The sequence below is a fragment of the Curcuma longa genome, chromosome 19 (genome assembly GCF_044706935.1).
Source record: "Curcuma longa cultivar G26 ecotype Majalengka, Jawa Barat chromosome 19, ITB_CL_G26_1.1, whole genome shotgun sequence".
Classification (NCBI taxonomy): Eukaryota; Viridiplantae; Streptophyta; class Magnoliopsida; order Zingiberales; family Zingiberaceae; genus Curcuma; species Curcuma longa.
In genome coordinates this window covers 1,680,042-1,700,592 of record NC_133879.1, presented here as the reverse complement: position 1 = coordinate 1,700,592, position 20,551 = coordinate 1,680,042, and the positions used below count along the sequence as shown (strand labels likewise).

At 34.3% G+C, this 20,551-nt stretch overlaps 1 protein-coding gene across 2 annotated transcripts in view; it reads right to left on the bottom strand.

The window, feature by feature from the left end:
• LOC141812595 (DNA mismatch repair protein MSH1, mitochondrial) overlaps positions 1-20,551 on the bottom strand; it is a gene marked incomplete in the record, with an annotated part of 95,246 nt that overhangs the window by 68,380 nt on the left and 6,315 nt on the right. For both annotated transcript variants that reach the window (XM_074700605.1, XM_074700606.1), the window contains 6 exon segments: positions 1,300-1,364; positions 2,813-2,860; positions 3,612-3,731; positions 6,012-6,087; positions 7,490-7,587; positions 7,687-7,813. In XM_074700605.1, coding sequence (XP_074556706.1) covers positions 1,300-1,364; positions 2,813-2,860; positions 3,612-3,731; positions 6,012-6,087; positions 7,490-7,587; positions 7,687-7,813 — 534 coding nt within the window.

Below are 20,551 nucleotides of genomic sequence, written 5' to 3'. Positions count from 1 at the left end.
AACCAAGTAGGTATTACTATTACTAATGTTGCTCTAAGACAACACTACTATTTGTATCAGTGTTTCCAACATTCAATTGATATATTTACTAATTTTTCTTCATATTTATGAGAGATGTGTTGTTGGCTCTTTGTAATTGTGATTGTATAATCTATGGAGATGCATATTGTGTTATTACTATCAGTGTGCTTGTGTAATAATCTCTCTCTGTTTGTTGATGATGACGTGTGGGAACATGTTGCAAGCAAGGATTGAAATCTCATGCCATATCGCCCGATACGCACGAAAAATTTCGTTCCGCCGCAGCACTGGCACCGGCACAACGCCGGCACAAGAATTCCGACCGGAGAACGCCTCTGGAGGCGTCGCCCGAGCTCGACGACGCCTCCGGAGGCGTCGCGCGGCCTCGACCATGCCTCCGGAGGTGTCGCAAGGCCTTGGCGACGCCGCCGAAGGCGCCGCCCAGGGCCAGCGATGCCGCCGGAGGCGCCGCCCGAGGCTGGCGATGCCGCCGGGGCCCGAGGACGCTCCGCGCAGGCCGCGCGCACCGATCCCACAGCGCGCGATTTTTCTTTTTTTTTTTAACTAGGGTTTTAATTAGGTTTTAATAATCAATTCCTAGTTATAGTTTAAAGTTATAATTCGGGATAATTTAAATAGGCTTTATTAAAACCTATAAAATTATCAAAAAAAATTATTTTTTATTTTTAAATATTTAGATTAAATTTTTTATTTTAATTAATATATTTTATATTTTAAAAATACCGAAACTATACCGGCACGGTACGATACGGTACCGAAACTGTATCGTTCCGGTCCGGGACCGAAACTCCGGCACGGCTCGATATTTTAAACCTTGGTTGCAAGCATTATCTAGCTTCTTTGTGGTGTATTCTATAGCCAACAAACAAGTGTGTTTAGAATTTATGCACAACTGAAAAGGGCTCACTTGGGGTAAGACACGACATTGTAGAATAAATGCAATATAAGGTATTAAGATTAATGAATGACCAACAAAGCATACCCTATTGGCATCCACATCCTAGGAGAGGAATATCAAGCATATCTATCTCTATCTAGATTATACATAATCAATCGTTGAGTATGTTATACCAATAAAGCATGAAAAATAAATTCATTGTTCCACATGCTTCCATGGAATTCAACATAACACAATGTTTATACAGATGACAATCAAGTACCTAATAAACGTATAACTTGTTAAGCAAAGAGCACAAGATAATGACAAGAGTATTGGAAAGCATGTAAATTCACAAACATTTGTATTGTATTAATTACCCGGATACAAATCGACCTTTGCGTGAACGCGCTTGAGTTGGTCCTTGAAGCTCCTCAACTATGCACTACAAATCAAATATTCAGCATTGCACCCTAATCACTTTTAAACCTTTTAGAAAGCACAAGTTGAATGCTCATTCAAGTGTAATATCCCGGCATAAAGAAAAATGCTCGACTAAGAAAAAAGTCTAGAGATTTCAAAGTTGAATATCAAAAACATGGAATGGCATACTACCTGGCTAAAATACTGCCTCTACCCACAGTATAGGATCTGCACCATTTGTACTAGGAGGCATAGATCTTGAATCGCCAATAGCACATGGTGTCAGATAGTACCAAAACAACACAATAAAAAATAACTAGTTCTTGGAGTTTGTACCCACCATTTAAAAAAAAAAACTAGTTTCGGCTCATAAAAGGCTACCTTCTCATTACTTTCCATTCATTCAAGCACAAACTCTATGAAATTCTTAACCTCTTATTATCTGCAGAATCTTTCAGATTTAATACCTAAATTGTCAATTTATCTAAAATTTTCATTCCTAATTCTTTATATAATTTTTGCCCTCGCATGTCCAAAATTGCATATCATTGATCGAGTAGCATTGTCCTGAGACTCTAATTTTGATCCATTGCCCCAATACAATCTAACATGGACAGTTTACTATATTACCTAGTGCATTCAATGCCCATGGTTAGAGCAATTGTCCATACATATATGGCTACCATACTGTCACCAAACAATGAAAGAAGAAAGTTGTTGCAAACTCAAAATGGGTTCCAAGAGTCAATATCAGGAACTCATACAATTTTCATCACAAAAACTCCAGCAACCTGCCTCATTCTACCAAATAATAAAATGATTCTACAGAGAACTCCTGAAATTTAAACCAAACAATCAAAAGAGAAACACATCACCAATATCTCACTGGGACTATTAGATACAAGGACTTTCTATCCCATGGGCATATCCCCGGTAGATATTGGTCACTAATTAATACATCAGTAGATCCCTACGAAAACAGGTAATCAGGGCAACACAATAGGATTATTGTTTTATCCTTAGTAAATGTTCATGTGACTTAGATACCCCTGTTCTTATGAACCATGTTTGGATGTTCAGTGTATATAAGTGTGATTCTTCATGATCGGAGGGACTAGGCCAATGAATGCGGTGATAAGCATTTGTTATTTTGTTGCCAAATTTGCCCACGAATAGTATGCCTCGAAGCCCTTAAGTTAACATGGATATTTTAATGATTATTGGTCTCATTTTCCCTGTTCAGTAGTATGCTCTTCTTTCCTGAAACAAAGGATGAAACATAGGAGGGGCATGTTGAAATGGAGTAAATTATCTAACCCCCATGCTAGGATTATGCTGAAAATGGGTTTCATTAAGACTAGAGCATTTTATCGATTACAATATCCATAAGGTCTGGCAGAGGCATTAGATAGCAAAAAGTGGTACTATGACCAAGAAAACAGAAAAAATTTGGAATCAAGAGTCACTTACAATAGAGTATCCGCTACGAGTCAAATCATCCAAAGTCTGGCGCAGATTCTGCAATTAAAACATCAAAAATTTTTCACCAATAATTTGCATTTAAAAGATGATCCCACTGTCTGATACAGCTACACAAAATCAGGCATAAACAACACATAAGCAACATTACACAAACAAAATTCACAACCAAACACTAGTTCCAAAGATGTAGAAGAAGAATATCTGAACCCACAATGATTGTGTTAGAAAAGGAAGATTCATTGATTTGGTTTTCATTTCATCAGATCAAAGGATAATCAAAATAATTAGATTAGGCACTGCACAGTGTGACATAACCAAACAAGATAAGGTAAAAACAAAATATACACAACATTACACATCAAAATTCATAACAAAACACTAGTTCTAAACATGTAGAAGAAGAATATTTGAGCCCACAATGATTGTGCAAGAAAAGAAAGATTCGTTGATTTGGTTTTCTTCCACCAGTCAAAGGATAATCAGAATACTCATCGATTGTTGCAGAAGACTAGATGTACAGAATACCATTTACATAGAATACTCAGATTATTGTAGTTTGTTGAAATGGTTGCCCAAGTTTCCATTAAAAACATGGCATGACATCACATTACAAAGTTCAAAGGTATGAAATCCAGAAATAGATAGTCAGTGTAGATTTGTGCATTTTTCTTCTAAAGACATTACCAAAAGCACCAACTTGAGTTATTCAAAAAATGTCGGTATAAAAATATCATAAACACAGATAGATACGGACTCCTTTCTCTATAAGAAGAATGAAAATACAGACCATAACAGGGCATCCAGCCCTAGGGATGCTATCTGATCGCAAACCCCCAAAAGGATTTAAACCGGCATACTCAACAAGAACACAAGCATCAAATCCAATAGCCTCATAAAATTCTCCAACCTGAATAAGAATAAAAGAAATTAGAAATAGCATTAGTTCAAAGAAAGGTAACAAATAAATAGAGAAAACAGATTCAATTTTCATCATCATCCCAACATCTTGAAAATGTGAGAAAAGGGTGCACAGTTGACACCATATGAATAGGAGGTACATCCAACCAGATATAGGGTATATGGCAAAGAGACAATATCGTAAAGGGTACATTATGTAGTTATCATGATATGTTTGGATTTTGCTGGTTATTGGCATTGGTGGTTTTTAAGTAAATTGTTAATGTTAATGGTTATGAGATTTGATTATGATCTTGTATATATGTGTATTATTATTTTTTATGTACCCAAAATGCTTTTGTATAAAACCAGAAAAGGTTTTGCCTAAGTTTTTGGAAATCTCTGGAGTTTTTGTTGCCAATAGCCAAAGGAGAAATTCCCCTTTGGAAGAGCCACTCTTCAAGTATGACAAGATATCAAAAAATAACTAACCAACCAGCAAATATTAGTAAAACATCTCACTGAATTATTGAACAATATCTTAAGAAAGATTCAGCACCATCTGCCTAGATTTTTGTGCATAAATAACTTGAATCTAAAAAACTACGAGGTTGAATATTAAACTGAATGTTGATGACATGATGTATACTTACTTCACAAAACTACAGGAAAAAAGGATGAATCAACAAAAGATAAAAGATAATCAGCTAGCCCATAATTACACAATTATATATGTAATCTAATTTAGACCCTCCCATAAGGTCGGCCCATAAGTTGTTCATCTTTGCATTAGTACATAGTAATAGCTTTCTCAATCACCTCCGAAAAGTCTAAAATCTCGACCCATGCTGAGGCTTCGGTCCCAGACCGGAACGATACGATTTCGGTAGCATATTGTGCCATGCCGATATAGTTTTGATATTTTTAAAATTTTAAATATAAATGTATATTAATTTTATTAATATTTGATTATTAAATATGTTTTATATGTTGAAATGTTAAACTTATATTTCAATATTTTCTCATGAGACGATGCTTATTAAATTATTATAAAAATTATTTAAAAGAAAAGTAATTTTTAAAATTCAAAATTAAATTTAAAATTGTAAAATCATTTAAAAAGATAAAAATAATTATAAAATCATTTAAAAATCTTAACTTATTTTTTTAATGTATTTGTAAATTTTTAATTTTAAAAAAAAAATTATTTGAAATGTTTAAGAATTATATTTTCTTTAAATTTTTGCATTATTTTAAATCTATAATTAATTTTAAATTTATTTTATAAAATATTTATTAATTTTTAAAATTATTTAAAAAGTAATAAATAATTTTTAATTTTTTATAACTATTAATAATAGTTTATTTTTAAAAAATACATATTTAAAAAATAAAAAATTAACTAAATCAAAAAAATCATGGCTGCAATAGCCCGTGGAAGCCGTCGTAGCAACGCAGCCCGTTTTAGGAATATACAAAAAAAATTTAGAATTTTAAATAAATTTTTATATATTTTAATGGGATAATTTGATTAGAATTTTAAGAAATATAGTTGATTATTTATTTAGGTTAGGGATTGATTAGATTCATTAAAAAATTGATAAATAAATACATAATTATTAAGGTTTAAATAAAATATATAATTAATTAGATAATTTTATTAGTGTTTAATTGAGTTAATTAAAGTTCGATTTTAATTTTAAAAAACTTAATTTTTTCCCGAGTCGCACCGAGCTCGGCATGCACGGACGCGGGATCGTGCGATCCCGCGACCCCGCGGTTGCACGACCCCTCCAGTGTCGTCATTGGGGTCGTGCAACCAATCTGGCGTGGTCACCGGAGTCGCACGATCCCTCCTGCGGCTGGGCCTGGTGGTGTCGATGCCGGTGGGTAGGCGGAACGAAATATTTCGCCGGGTTCAACTAGCTCGGCATGAAATTTTAATCCCTGTATTAATGTATTATCAAAATAGACAAACACACTTAATCCAAAAGATATAAGGACCCACTATAATTTCCAAGATCTATATGAAAACCTGAGTCCATTTCTTAAACGCCCAATGTTGAACTAGATTGAGTTTGAGAACTTGCCTCTCGCAAGCTCTATCATGCATGACACAAGAAGGTTCAAGTCATGACCAACAAATGGTTGATCTCAACAACCTTTGGATTGTGAAATCACACAATTGCATCCACCATGCCAAAGAAGTCCAAGGTCATTCAGAACCTCAACCAAAAAATAACTCTAGAACTAGAACAAGATAAGCAAAGAGTCAACAAGACTAACATACTCGACATAGCAATACTTCTCGAGGAAATCGCAACTTAAATTGTAATAATTCCATGTTCAGTGTTCCTTCTTTCAATCTGCATGAAGCAAAATCAGGAAATAGTCATTAAAAAAGAAATATCATTAGTAAAATAACATCTGGAATATATTATTTTAGTTCCTTAATAAAAGTGCAAAAGTACCTAATCCAAGATAAAACACTGAACAGGCATTTAGCAGAACTACCAAATCAGCTAAGGTTACCCAAAATTACAGGTGTTATCTTCTAATTTCTAGTCCATGATTTGAATACTTCATCAAACCAAGTGGTGCATCATTATTTCCAAATCTGATAGAACAGCAATGGCTATTGAACCCCACCCATTTGGGCAGTCTAAGTGTGTATCGCTTATTTGACGTACTACCAGCTCCTTTTTATACCCAATGGTCACAAACAACACAAGAACCACTTGTTTAATTCTAACCCCCTCAAATTCACCTCTATCAACATTCTTACAAGCAGGTTGTATCAAGAATACAGATTGTTACACCTAAGTTCAAAGAAACTATTATGTCATATGTATGGTATATAAATTGTGATATGCGACCAAACAATTACTTGAAATAAAAGGAATCGAAGAAAGTAATTTAATCAACCAAAGAGTCTATAATAAGTTGTGAATACATTCTCTCACTCTCTTTCTCCATTCTTTTAAAATTATTGGCTGTCATCACTGATTGAAACATATGCATGCTGTTGGTACATGTTGAAATAGCATGTTTAGATTGTGAAAATGAAAAAATGTTCTTTGGGACAAGTTGATCAAGAAAAAACAAACAAGCTGATAGTTTTCATTTCTCCAAGTGGAAACATGGCTTGCTCTCACAATTTCACCCTTTTAGAAAAGAAATTTTGCATTAATTCTAAATATCAATTTCAAGGGCACAAAAAGCATAGGAAAATAAGATAAACCCACAAAACTCTAGAAAAATAAAGTTCTTCTAACTAGTATGAAAGTGTTCAAAGTTTTTAACAGCAAGCAAGCAGTGAAATAAGAAAAAAACACTAGTACAATTATAAACTCCAGATAGAACACTCAAAGTAGTTATATCGTGTAGCACTACCAGCTACAGCATAAACATATAGATGTTAATTATGGAAAATAAATTTTACAATCAACCTCCTTCTATGATGTTTCTATTGGGAAGGTACAAGGGGTGATATTAAGCAACAAATTATATGCTGAGACAAACACATTCACCAGAGGCAGTGTATACAGCAGACATTATATTGGTTACAGGAAATGTAATCTACAAATATGCATTTAAAATACCTAGGTCCAACATATATTTGATTAATTTGAATGAATTCAAGTAGATGATCCCAATTAATTGAGACTCATTCTTGAGGTTTGTTGTTGTTGTATATTTTATAAAGTATGATTAAGGAGTGATGGAAGTAGATTAAACCTTGTCATATTACAGATAATGTTTGATTACCTTCCATTTCTCAAGTTGACATCTAATCCTAGTAAATTTGAATAATCAAGCCTCTTGATCAGCTGAACAGTAGAAGGCTTTTTGCAAAGCTGCATCTTCTGAGGAATTAAAAACATTAAAACTGAGTTAAAAAGAAAGTTGCAATCACAGAAGTAAAAGAAAAAAAATATTCTACGTAAAAAATATTAATCAAGTACATCTTTCCACCACATTATATGAGAATGGTCCACTTCTTCATAAAAACGATCTTGCTTGCTCAACCTCTTATTTGCTGATCCTTTAAATGCTTTAGTAGGCTTGACATGGGATTTTCTTACAAGCAACCTGCAAAGCATTTAAGAACCTACTGTATTATTGACAAAAACACAAGCAGAAAGAAACATATTTATGATTTTATGCCATGAAAATAACACAAAATTTATCAACTAAGATTTCATATTTAGAAAATATACAATGCCTAAAAAGCCTCTATAAAGATACAGATCTAAGCTTATGAAACATACACATATTGCAATCTCAGCAAGAAGTTCACCATTAATTATTTAAAGACAAAGGATAACTGAGGATAAACTAGGTAAGGACCTACAGATGGAATGATCACAAATAGTTTCAAGACAAATGATTTATGGTCAAAGAAGTTGAGCATTAACCACATTCTCATAGTCAAGCATTGAACTGTAATTATGCAGCATCAATCCAGTACACATTGCCATTAGCTATGTATATGATACCATATTTTATATATATATATATATATATATACACTTCTTCTACCTCAAATAACATAGTATCAGAGCATTAGAGATTCGAAATTAGAGTTCCATCCTCGTCGCTGCAACCCTCTTGTTTCCTGTCAGCGTGCGATAAAGCTCGACCACTGTCGCCTCTTCTTCCTTTGTTCGTCAATACATCTCACAAACCCCTTCGTGTTTGCCTCAGACGCCTGCGCACCAACCCAACGAGCTCGTGGCCCCATGCTCATCTCGTTGCCCATTAGCCGTCTTGGTCTTCCTTTGGATTCTTCTCTTATTTGACTTCCTTTGGGATAAAATCTTATGGCTGAGAATAAGTCTTCTATCATAATGAATGTAATGTCTGTCATGTCTAAAATCACAGACCATAACTTGAATGGTTCGAACTATTTGGATTGGATTAAGATTGTTCGTTTTTATCTACGGAGTATTAATAAAAATGGTCATTTGACTGATGATCCTCTTAAATATGATTCAAAACAGAGATGGCTTAAAGAGGATGCTCGCTTATTCCTTCATATTTGAAATTGTATTGATAGCAAGGTAATTGATTTGATCAATCATTGTGAATTTGTTAAAGAACTGATAGATTATTTAAAATTTTTATACTATAGAAAAGGCAATCTCTCCCACATGTATGAGATTTGCAAAGTTTTTTACCATGTGGAAAAATAAGATCAGACTTTTATCAATTATTTTATGGTGTTCAAGAAGACATATAAGGAGCTTAATATGTTGCTGTCATTTAGCCCTGATATGAAAATTCAACAACGCCAACGAGAGCAGATGGCTATCATGAGCTTCCTTGGTGGCCTATTTCCTAATTTTGAGTTTGTTAAGTCACAAGTTCTCTTTGGTTCTAAGGTTTCCTCTTTACAAGATGTATTTAGCCGCGTTCTCTGTATAGAAAGTACTACACTCGTTCTGCTTAGTAATGCTTTGGTAAGTCGCAATACTAATTATGTGTCTGGAAGATCAACTAGTCACAGTGGAAACAAAGGAGGAGGCTCACAGAACTTTCAAATTCAAATGTCGAATTCTGATGGTATTGCATAGAACTACTATCGTAAGTCAGGTCATTTTTTCCTGATCATTGTTTATTTCAAGATCTTTTAAAAAAAAGATTATTGATAAAGGACATGAGTCTAGAGGTCTTTGCATTCTTGACACATCGCTCCAAAATCTTTTGTTTGCTTGAGTGTCGCTTCTCCTTTCGAGACTCATTGTAGGTTGGGTCATTCATCTCTCCCTTTGCTCAAAAATATTTGTCCACAATATAGTAAGGTATCTTCATTAAATTATAAGTCGTGTCAGTTTGCAAAACATCACCATCTTAGTTTAAGTCTTAGAGTAAATAAACGTGCTACTATTCTTTTTAAATTAGTTCATTCTGATATTTGGGATCCTTATCCTATTTTATCTAAATCTGGATTTAGGTATTTTATTACTTTTGTGGATGATTATTCTCGTGTAATTTGGTTATATTTAATGAAAAATCATTCTGAGTTATCTTTTTTATTTTATGCATTTTGCGCTGAATTTAAAACTCAATTCAATGTGTCCATCCATACCTTGCAAAGTGATAATGTCAACGAATATACGTCCGATTTATTTAAATCTTATATGGATCAAAATGGCATGCTTCATGAAACCTCTTGTGTTGATAGTCCAGCTCAAAATAATGTGGCAAAACGTAAGAGTAGACATCTTCTTGAAACTGCACAAACCCCTTTATTTCAAATGAATGTTCCTATAACATTTTGGGTTGATGCAATTTCTACAGTATGTTTTCTCATTAACTGCATGTCATCCTCTGTTCTTCATAGGGAGACCCCTTTCAAACTACTTTTTCCCAATAAGTCATTTCCTGTTAACTCTAGAATATTTGGTAGCACCTATTTTGTTCCGGATGTTCGTCCACATATCATTAAATTAGACCTCAACTCTTTGAAGTGTGTCTTCCTTGATTACTCTCGTCTTTAGATAGGATATAAGTGTTATTATCCCAGTATGAACAAATATCTTGTTTCAATTAATTTTACCTTCGTGGAAGACACACCTTATTTCCAATCTTCATCTATTTCAACTCGTTAGGGGGAGAATAATGATTTATTGGTATATTCTGTCAAATCCTCCGCGCTCGTCTCGGAACTGGATCATGTCAAATCTCTTATTTTTCAAGTCTACTCCACACATCAACCTCTTGATCCAGGTCATGCACCTCCTCCTTCGTCAGCTAATCCAGTCCCAAGCGATGATCTCCCTATTGCATTACGCAAAGGTAAATGACAGTGTACATATCCTACTTCTTTTGTTTCTTATAACGGTTTGTCGTCTTCCTCTTGTTCTTTTATTGTTTGACTCTATTTCTACTCCTAAAACTGCTTGTGAAGTCATATCACATCTTAGTTGTATGATACAATGATAGAGGAGATGAATGATTTGGATGACAACGACACTTGGGACTTGGTTGATTTACCTTTAGAGAAGCGGACTAATGGATGCAAATGGATGTTTACAATTAAAGTTAACCCGAATGGCTCAGTTGTCAGATCGAAAGCTCGTCTTGTCAAAAAGGGCTTTGCACAAACCTATGGTGTGTGCTATTCTAATACTTTTTTTCCTGTTACAAAATTGACATATATTTGATTGTTTAATGATTGCTACTCATCATTGACATTTACATCAACTTTATATTAAAAATATTTTTCTTCATGGAGATCTTCAGAAAGAAGTGTATATGAAACAACCTCTTGATTTTGTTGCTCAAGGGAAGTCAGGGCGAGTTTGCCATCTTCAAAAGTCTTTGTATGGTTTGAAACAGAGTCCTCGTGCTTGGTTTGAAAAATTTAGTCAAGTTGTTGAAAATTTTGATATGATGAAAAGTAAATCTGACCATTCTATGTTCTACAAGCAATCAGGAGCTAGTATCATCCTGTTAGTTATGTATGTGGATAATATTGTTATCACTGGAAGTGATGTTACGGGAATCTCATCTGTTAAGTCTTTTATTCATACTCGGTTTCACACGAAGGACTTGGGGTGCTAAAGTATCTTTTAAGTGTTGAAGTTATAAAGAGTAAAAAAGATATATTTCAATCTCAGAGAAAATATATCCTTAACCTATTAACTGAGACAGGAAAATTAGAAGCAAAGCCTTGTAGTGATCCAATGATTCAAAGCATGCACCTCATAAGAGATGGGGAATTATTCGAACATCCTGAGATATATCGAAGATTGTTTGAGAAGATGAATTACCTTACTATAACTCGTTCAGATATTGCATATCCGAATAGTGTTGTCAATCAATTTATGTCAATCTCCAACAATTCATCATTGGATAGCGATAAAACAAATTTTGTATTACTTGAAAGGGGCACCCATGTTGATGCAATCGTGCCCATGAGCTATAATTTTAATGGTATCAATAAAGTTTAAAGTAAAGTATGAGAAACCTCACTTGTGTATCAAGTGTGCAAAAAAATCCTTACCGATAAGAAGACTGAATGTAAGACAAAGGGAAGTCCAAGAAAATCGGAAAGCGAACACTTAGCGAGATAAAATCCTCATAGGTCGGATGTGAGGCAAGTAAAGTCTAAGAAGGTCGATAACCAGATTATTAACAAGAGAAGAAAAATTGAGTGCATCACGGATTAAATGCGCGAGAGATAATTTAGACGAATTTGATAAAAAAAACTTCCATCAATCGATTGCTCATAATATACAGTCAATTGGTATTAGTATCAGCCGACTGATATTGTTATTCGGCTTTGATTCTACGTATCAGTCGATTGATTCTCATGTCAATCAGATTAATTTGGGAATTGACTAGATTGATAATGAATATAAATCGACTAATTCTGTTTCAGAAGCAAATAGAAGAGAATCGATTCGACTAATTTATCATATCAGTCGACTGATTCTGTTTTAAAACAAACAATAGATAATCGATTTGGCTGATTAATCATATTAGTCAACTGATTCTATTTCGGAAGCAAACAAAAAAGAATCGATTGGACTGATTCACCATATCAGTTGACTGATTCTATTTCAGAAGCAAACAAAAGATAATTAATTCGACTGATTCATCATATCAGTCAGCTGATTCTGTTTCGGAAGCAAACAAAAGAGAATCAATTCGACTCATGACTAAATTATCTATATCAGTCGATTGGTATAAGAATCAATTCGATTGATATTTGAAATTTGACAAAATCATATACCATTTCAGAAGGTTCAAAAGTCATTATTTTATCATTGACCAAATCAGTCGACTGATATACGAAATCAGTCGACTGATCTCAAAAGAAATTTGAACAAGTTTAAATAGTGAAAGTTAGTCGTTATCGGTTACTGTTCATGTGATTTTGCTCCAAGATTTCTTGCTCAAGTGCTGAAGAAGTCATCTAATATTTAACTACACAACTTAGAGTAATCTCTAGATGAAACAAAACTCTCAAGATCATTGTAAAACTTCTCTTCTTCCTCTTTGTGTTTTTTACCTTCTTTTACAAACTATTGTAATCCTACTGTAAGAAGGTTTTTCCGCTTTCGGAGTTTATCCGAGAAGGAGAAGATTTAGTGGCAGTGGTAAGCTGAGAGTGGATCCTTCAACTTCGCATACTAGAAGAGTCACATGGAATACTACCTAAGAACTGAAATAGATACGTGGTTTTCCGTAACTAAGGATTTTTCTGAGCCAACAAATGAAAATGGAAAAGTATTAGAAACCACACGATGGTCCATTGATCAAAAATGGAAGTCACAAGCAAACACCAAAGCGGTGGTTACCTTGTAGTGTGAACTGAGCTCAGAGCACTGGATTAAGGTCGGTCCATCCAAAAGTGTCAAGGAACTGTGGGATAAGTTAATTCAACTCAAGGAGGGCACCAAGGATTCCAGAATTACAAAAAGGGACCTTCTCGTCAACCAAATGCAGAATTTCATAATAAAGGAAGGTGAAATCGTGAGTCAACTTCACGGAAAGTTCAAAGAACTGTTAAATGGACTTCATGTCATCAAAGAAAAGTTAAAGAATAGAGATCTCATCGGTATACCATGAAATCTTTGCCTAGAGATTCATTGTGATCATCCATGGTGAATGCCTACAATGTTTCAAGAGACTTGTCAATTGTTAAACTAGATGAATTATTTTACAAACTTGAATTGCATGAACAAGCTAATGCAAGTCACAAGGAGAAGGGTATAACTTTGGTTGCAGGTGAAAAGAGCAAGAAAAAGAGTAAGGAGAAAAAAAAAGAATAGGAAAGAAAAAACTTCATCTAAATCCAATCAAGAAAGCAATAGTGAGGAAGAAAATTCATTAAGCGAGATGGTAAATTTCGTAAGGAAAATGATAAGGATATCTCAAAAATTCGACAACAAGGATGTCAAGAAAATCCTAAATGATAATAAGAGAGGTAAATCTATAAAAAAAAAAATCCAAATTTAAAACTGATGTGATTTGCTTTGAGTGCAATAGATAAGGACACTTCAAATCTGAGTATCCAGAAGTGAAAAAGCAGGACGACAAACTTAAGAAGGAAAAAAACCCTAAAAGCCACATGGGATGATTCCTTTTTAAGCTCATCAGAGGAAGATGAAGGGAAGAATCCAAGGCACATAACACTCATGGTGTTAAGCAATGTGGAGAGTTGCAAAGATGGAAACAATCACAGTGAAGATGTGGAATCGTCAAGTGAGTCAACATCCAATGATGACGAGGTAACTTCTCCCAAGCTTAACAAGATGTATGTTACTATTACATGTTTAACAAATGCTTTGTCAAAATCTAAAGGTAAGATTAAAAAATTGCAAAATGAGTTGAAAGTACTCAAACTTGAAAATGCATCATGTGAGCCTTCTATGCATCATGATAATAGTAATACTTCAGCAGGTAAACTTAAGAATGAAAATGTATCTCTAAAACTGCAAGTAAATCATCTTAGAAATGCATTAGAAAAGCCTACAACAAGCTCTAAGTACTTAGATATGATTCTAAGAGCTTAAAGGGTTGTTTATAACAAAACAGATTTAGGATATAAATCAAAATAAAAAGAAATTAACTTTGTCTTTAATGAGTAGAAATAATATTTTAAAGATCACGACTGTGTAAGCTTGGATACCCAAGCAATATATTGTTAATGTTGTTGGACCCAAGATTTGAGTACCAAACATTAGTTCATCGTGTTTGAGCAGACATGTGCCAAGGGGGAGCATCCAACCATATGGTTCGTAGATAGCAAATGCTCTAGGCACATGGGAAACTCATCAAAATTTTCATCACTAAAGAACAAAAACAAAAATACTATATCATTTGGTAATAATGGTGAGCTTAAGGTTGTAGAAATAGGAGATATTAAAATTTCTAAACAATTTATGATTAAAAATATTTTATTAGTGAAAGGCATGGCTTTCAATCTTCTTAGTGTTAATCAACTATGTGATTCAGGATATAGGGTTGAGTTTAATTCATCTCAATGTTTAATCAACCATAATGAACAAAACACTATCATGCTTATAGGTAATAGAAAATAAAATATTTATCAAGTCAAATTATTTGATACTACTAATGTATTTGTCACGTGTTTCATATCTAAAGAAAAAGAGATTTGACTTTAGCATCGGAGACTTGCTCATACCAACATGAGGAATATCAGAAGGTTATCAAGAAAAAAGTTGGTGCAAAGATTGCGCTAAAGTTTTAAAAGGATAAATTATGTGATGCATAAACAAATCAAAACTACCCACAAAGATCAAGGTGTCATAAGTACAAATGCATTCGAGCTCATTCACATGGACTTGTTTGATAGCAGTAGATATACCTCCTTAAATGGTAGTAGATATTGTTTTGTGATAGCTGATGATTACACTAGATATACATGGGTATTTTTCCTAAAATATAAGGAACAAACCTTAGATACTTTGATTACTTTTTGTAAAAGGGAAGAAAATGAAAAGAATCACAAAATAAATAGAATAAGAAGTGATCATGGAAATGAATTTGAAAATGATAGATTCACAAGCTTTTGCATAGAAAAAGGATATAAACATAAATTCTCTACCCCTAAGACACCTCAGCATGGAGTTGTTGAGACAAAAAATAGAGTTTTACAAGAGGCTGCTCGGACTATACTAAATGAATACTCACACCCGAACTACCTTTAGACCAAAGCAATAAATACGACCAGTTATGTGCAAAATCGAATCCTAATACACAAATTTTTAAACAAAACACCACATGAGTTGTGGTTTGGAAAACCTCCAACAATCAAACATATTAGAGTGTTTGGATGCAAGATATACATTTTAAACACCAAAGATCACTTAGGAAAATTTTCCGTTAAGGCTGATGAAGATATTCTTGTAGGATACTCAAATCACAGCAAAACATATAAAATATGCAGCAAGAGATTTCGAATAGTTGAAGAATCTCTAAATGTTGTCTTTGAAAAAAATTACTTCAAATCTAACAAAAATAAATGATGTAGATGTACCATTTGGATTAGAAAATTTAACATTGAACAAGGGAAACGATCAAGGGACAGGAAATCAAGAAAGTAAGGGTGAAAGAATTGAGGGGCCACCTCTTAAACATGTGGTTACCACAACTCAAGAACCAAGATCCACTAGAATAAATATTAATCATCTCATACACCAAGTCGTGGGAGATATCACACAAAGGGTGAGAACTCAATCATATTATCAAAATGAAGGAAGTTGAGTAGCTTTGATCTCCAAAATTGAACCAAAATATATTGACAATACTCTACTTAATCCGGATTAAATTTTATATATACAAGATGAATTGGTTCAATTTAAAAGAAGTCAAGTTTGGGACTTAGTTCCAAGATCCAAAGAAAACTCAATTATTGACATAAAATGGGTCTTTCACAATAAATTTGATAATAAGGAAGAGGTTTTGAGAAATAAAGCAAGATTGGTTGTTAGAGGATTCAATCAAGTTGAAGAATTAGACTATGATGAAACATATGTATCTGTAGCTCGATTAGAATCCATTAAAATAATGCTAGCATTTGTTGCTCACAAGGGATTAAATTGTTTCAAATGGATATGAAATCAGCATTCTTAAATGGTTTTTATCAAGAAAGAAGTCTATGTTGAGCAACCACCGGAGTTTGAAAATTCAGAATTTCAAAACAACGTATTTAAGCTTAAGAAGGCCCTGTATAAGCTAAAACAAGCACCTCGTGCTTGGTATGAATGATTGCCAACATTCCTTGTCTAAGGGATTTCATAGAGGACAAATTGATCTTACAATTATTTCTGAAAAATAGTAAAATGATATTTTTGTGGCCCAAGTATATGTGGATGACATTATCTATGGTTCTACCAACAAAGACTATCTAAATGAGTTTATGAGTCACATGGAGAGCGCATTTAAAATGAGTTTGGTTGATGAGCTGACATTCTTTTTAAGTTTACAAATTAAGCAAACTAAAGAAGGTATATACATTCATCAATCTAAATACGCAAAAGAAATATTCAAGAAATTTGGAATGGTATCCTCGAACCGAAATTTTTAATCTTGTAGGCTATTTTGATTCCGATTATGTTGGATGCAAGTTGGATCGTAAAAGTATTAGTAGAGGATGTTAGTTTCTTGGATCTTCCTTAGTGAGTTGGACAAGTCGAAAACAACATTATGTAGCACTCTCAAAAATCGAGGTTAAATATATCGCTACGGGAGAATGTATATCACAATTGTTATGGATAATTCACACTTTAGAGGACTATGAGCTTATCTACAGAAATGTCCAAGTTCTTTGTGATAATGTAAGTACTATAAATTTGACTAAAATTCTAGTTCATCATTCAAGAACGAAACACATTGAAGTGAAGCATCATTTCATACAAGATCATGTAACAAGAGATGATATTGTACTTAATTATGTTGAATCAAAATCAAACCTAACTGATATTTTTACTAAACCACTTCCCGAAGTCGAGTTTAGCTATTTAAGACAAGAATTGGGAATGTGTTCAGTAGTTTAAAATAACCAATCCTCCATGATCACTTCAAAACTTGAACTCATATGCATCTCTCAAACATTTAAGAAATATCTTGCTTGTGTATTGTGAAACATAGATGGGATGAGACACTAGGATCAACTATTTGGTTCATAATGCTTGTTACGATGCATTACTTTAAGCTAAATGGTAAAAAATTTAAGGAATCATTCATTTGACCAATAATGGGGAAGACCGATATAAAATTAATGTGTATTTGATCCAAAGATCATGGTTGAACATTCCAATGAAAATTAATCAAACTTATATCTTTGAATAGGACTCACAACCTAATCATACGTCACTAAGCATACATATTTAAACTTTGATGATAAAAACCCCCAAAAACCCTAAATTTCATATGGCATAATTGATATTCAAACATTCAATCGACTGATTCAGAATATCAATCGACTGTTTGGCTAAAACCTTGAGCACAAAAGCAAATTGATTCGACTGAAATCAATACCAATCGACTATTTTGCTAAAACTTTCAGCACAGACGCGAATAGGTTCGACTGGAATAAATATCAGTCGATTAACGTGACTCAGAAAAAAATACAATTGACTAATTTTATACATTAGTCGATTGGTTGACCAAATCATTAAGCACAGAAGCAAATTGATTCGACTAAAATTAATACCAGTCGACTGGTTTGCTACACCCAGTGTGACTCAAAAAATAATACAGTCGACAAATAGGATCCATCAGTCAATTGATTTGGAAACTCAGAGTGGGTTTTAAAACCCGATCAAATTTTCTTTCTATCGCAATTCATCCCAAACCCTAACCTCACAACCCTCCCCGCAAAGTTGTCGACTGTTCTCACCTCGCCGTTGTGCTCCTTCCAGCCTCTTCAACACCGTTTCTCTATTTTTCCTCCTCCAACTAGTCCTCCGGCCATCTACGCGTCGACACCCACCAACAAGTCTAGTAAACAAGTTGGTCTTGACAAACCCTAAACTCACCGGTTGCTTAACTCCTTCTCAAAAGGATTCACATGTCCTAGGATTTACCCTAATTTGTCTTCTTTTATGTTGCATTTGCATTCTCCCTGTCATAGCATTCTCCCGTAGTAGAAATCAAAGCTTCAAGTTCCGATTCTACACGACAATGGCCCCTAAGTAAAATTCTAGTTCTTGTATCAAACTCAAAAATATCATATTGTTTATCTATAATCCGTTATTATTGATGCATTCGTGCATACATATAGGAATAAAAATAGATATGTTGAGGCGAGTCAAGTTCCTTCTAGGACTTCATCTAAGGGCAAGGGCCCTAATGAGCGACCTAGCTCATTCAAAATCATTCCTATTCGATATTTGCACGATAAGTTTTTTCGTGAACAGTGTCCAAATATTTTAGACATTGTTACGCATCATCATTTAGAAACCATCATATTTTGTAACAATCCTATGCATCTAAACTTGGTAGCCGAGTTCTATGACAATCTTTATTGTGTTAGTAATGGTCTCCATGTGTATAGAACTCGTATAGCCAAACATGACGTTGATTTCACTCCGACTATCTTGCATTCCTTTTTGGATTGTCGTTCAGCTGACAACGAATTTGTGTTTTATCCAAATCTTAGAGAGCCTCTTCCAGAGCCTTTTGCTCATTTAACCATAGATTACATGTTTGAGCATTTTTTTCACTGGGATAGGCCACTGAATAAGAGAATTCTCTCTACTCAGGGTCTCTCAACTCCTGATAATGTCCTCTATAAGGTCATTGTCAAATGCATCTTACCCATTGTTACTCGTGCTCTAGCTTCAATGAGGTTAAGTCATCTATTTTTCTTATATACATCTCGTCATAGATTAGATGTAGATGTTAGTCTTAATATGTTTCATTGCATTGTGGATTATACAAAACTCATTCATAAAAAAATCCACATGTGTTCTCTCATATCATTACTACATGACTTGCATCGTTAGGTATTGATGTGATTAGGGACAGAGCCAACATTAAATCTTTGACTGACTATGATAGCATTGGGTTACACAACTTCTCCCTAGCTAGGACGAGGGAGGACCTCCACACCATGAAGTGGGACAAACACCGTGATGATCATGCCGACAAACTTGGCGATGTGGAGGCTAAGGGAGCACCGCCTTTGCCAGCACCAGAGGCGCCTAACAATGACAAGTCCTCAACGGATCAAGACGATTATCTGGAGGCTGCCATTGAGTCGTTTGACACTCAAGTCAAGGAGCTACACCTTGAGCTCAGTGGTCGTCTTAACTCCATTGACGGGTCTGTAGCCTTTCTGACCTAGATATTTCAATCATGAAAGTCGGGGCATCCTCCTCCACCACCTTCTACCTTCGATGGGGCGATTGATAGCAATGCTCCTCCAGATATGGACCTAAATTAGGTTTTTCATTCTGTGTGTTAGTATTGATATATGCACATTTACACCTTGTGGTTTGACTTAGCACCTTATGAGTGCTCCCACTTTTATACAACTCTTCTAACATGAATGTGATATTTCTGATTTATGATCTATATCTCAATTCCTTTCTTTGATGTTTATTTGTGTTGTCATATGTGCTTGTGTATCATGTCTATGTTTGCATAGCCTATGAAGGAGAATTCCATCTTCATCGTCTTATTTGGCATGTGTGTTCTGTGTGGGCATTTCTCCCTCTTGTCTATTATATGTTCCATGATTTAGGGGAAGATGACCCTCGATGTGCTCTCTGTTCCTATTATCATATTGTCATAATGTTTTGATATTTGTCAAAGGGGAAGATTAATGTGCTCTAAACTTTAATATTATCAAACATCAAAAAAGAGAGATTGTTAATGTAATCATCCACATGAGTTATAATTTTGATGGTAGATATTAGTAAAGCTTAAAGCAAACTATAAGAAACCTCACTTGTGTATCAAGTGTGCAGGAAAGTCCTTACAGGTAAAAAGGTTGAATGTGAGGCAAAGAAAAGTCTAAGAAAGTCGAGAAGCGAACTCTTGGCAAGAGAAAATCCTTACAAGTCAAAAGGTCGAATGTGAGACAAGTGAAGTTCAAGAAGGTCGATGACCAGATTTTTGGCAAGAGAAGAAAAATTGAACACGTCATGGATTAAATGCGCGAGAGGTAATTTAGACGAATTCGATAAAAATACTTCCATCAGTCAATTGCTCATGATATACAATCGACTGATATTAGTAACAGTCGACTGATACTGCTATTCAGCTTTGATTCTACATATCAATCGACTGATCCCATGTCAGTCAGATTGATTTGGGAATCGACTAGACTTATAATGAATATCA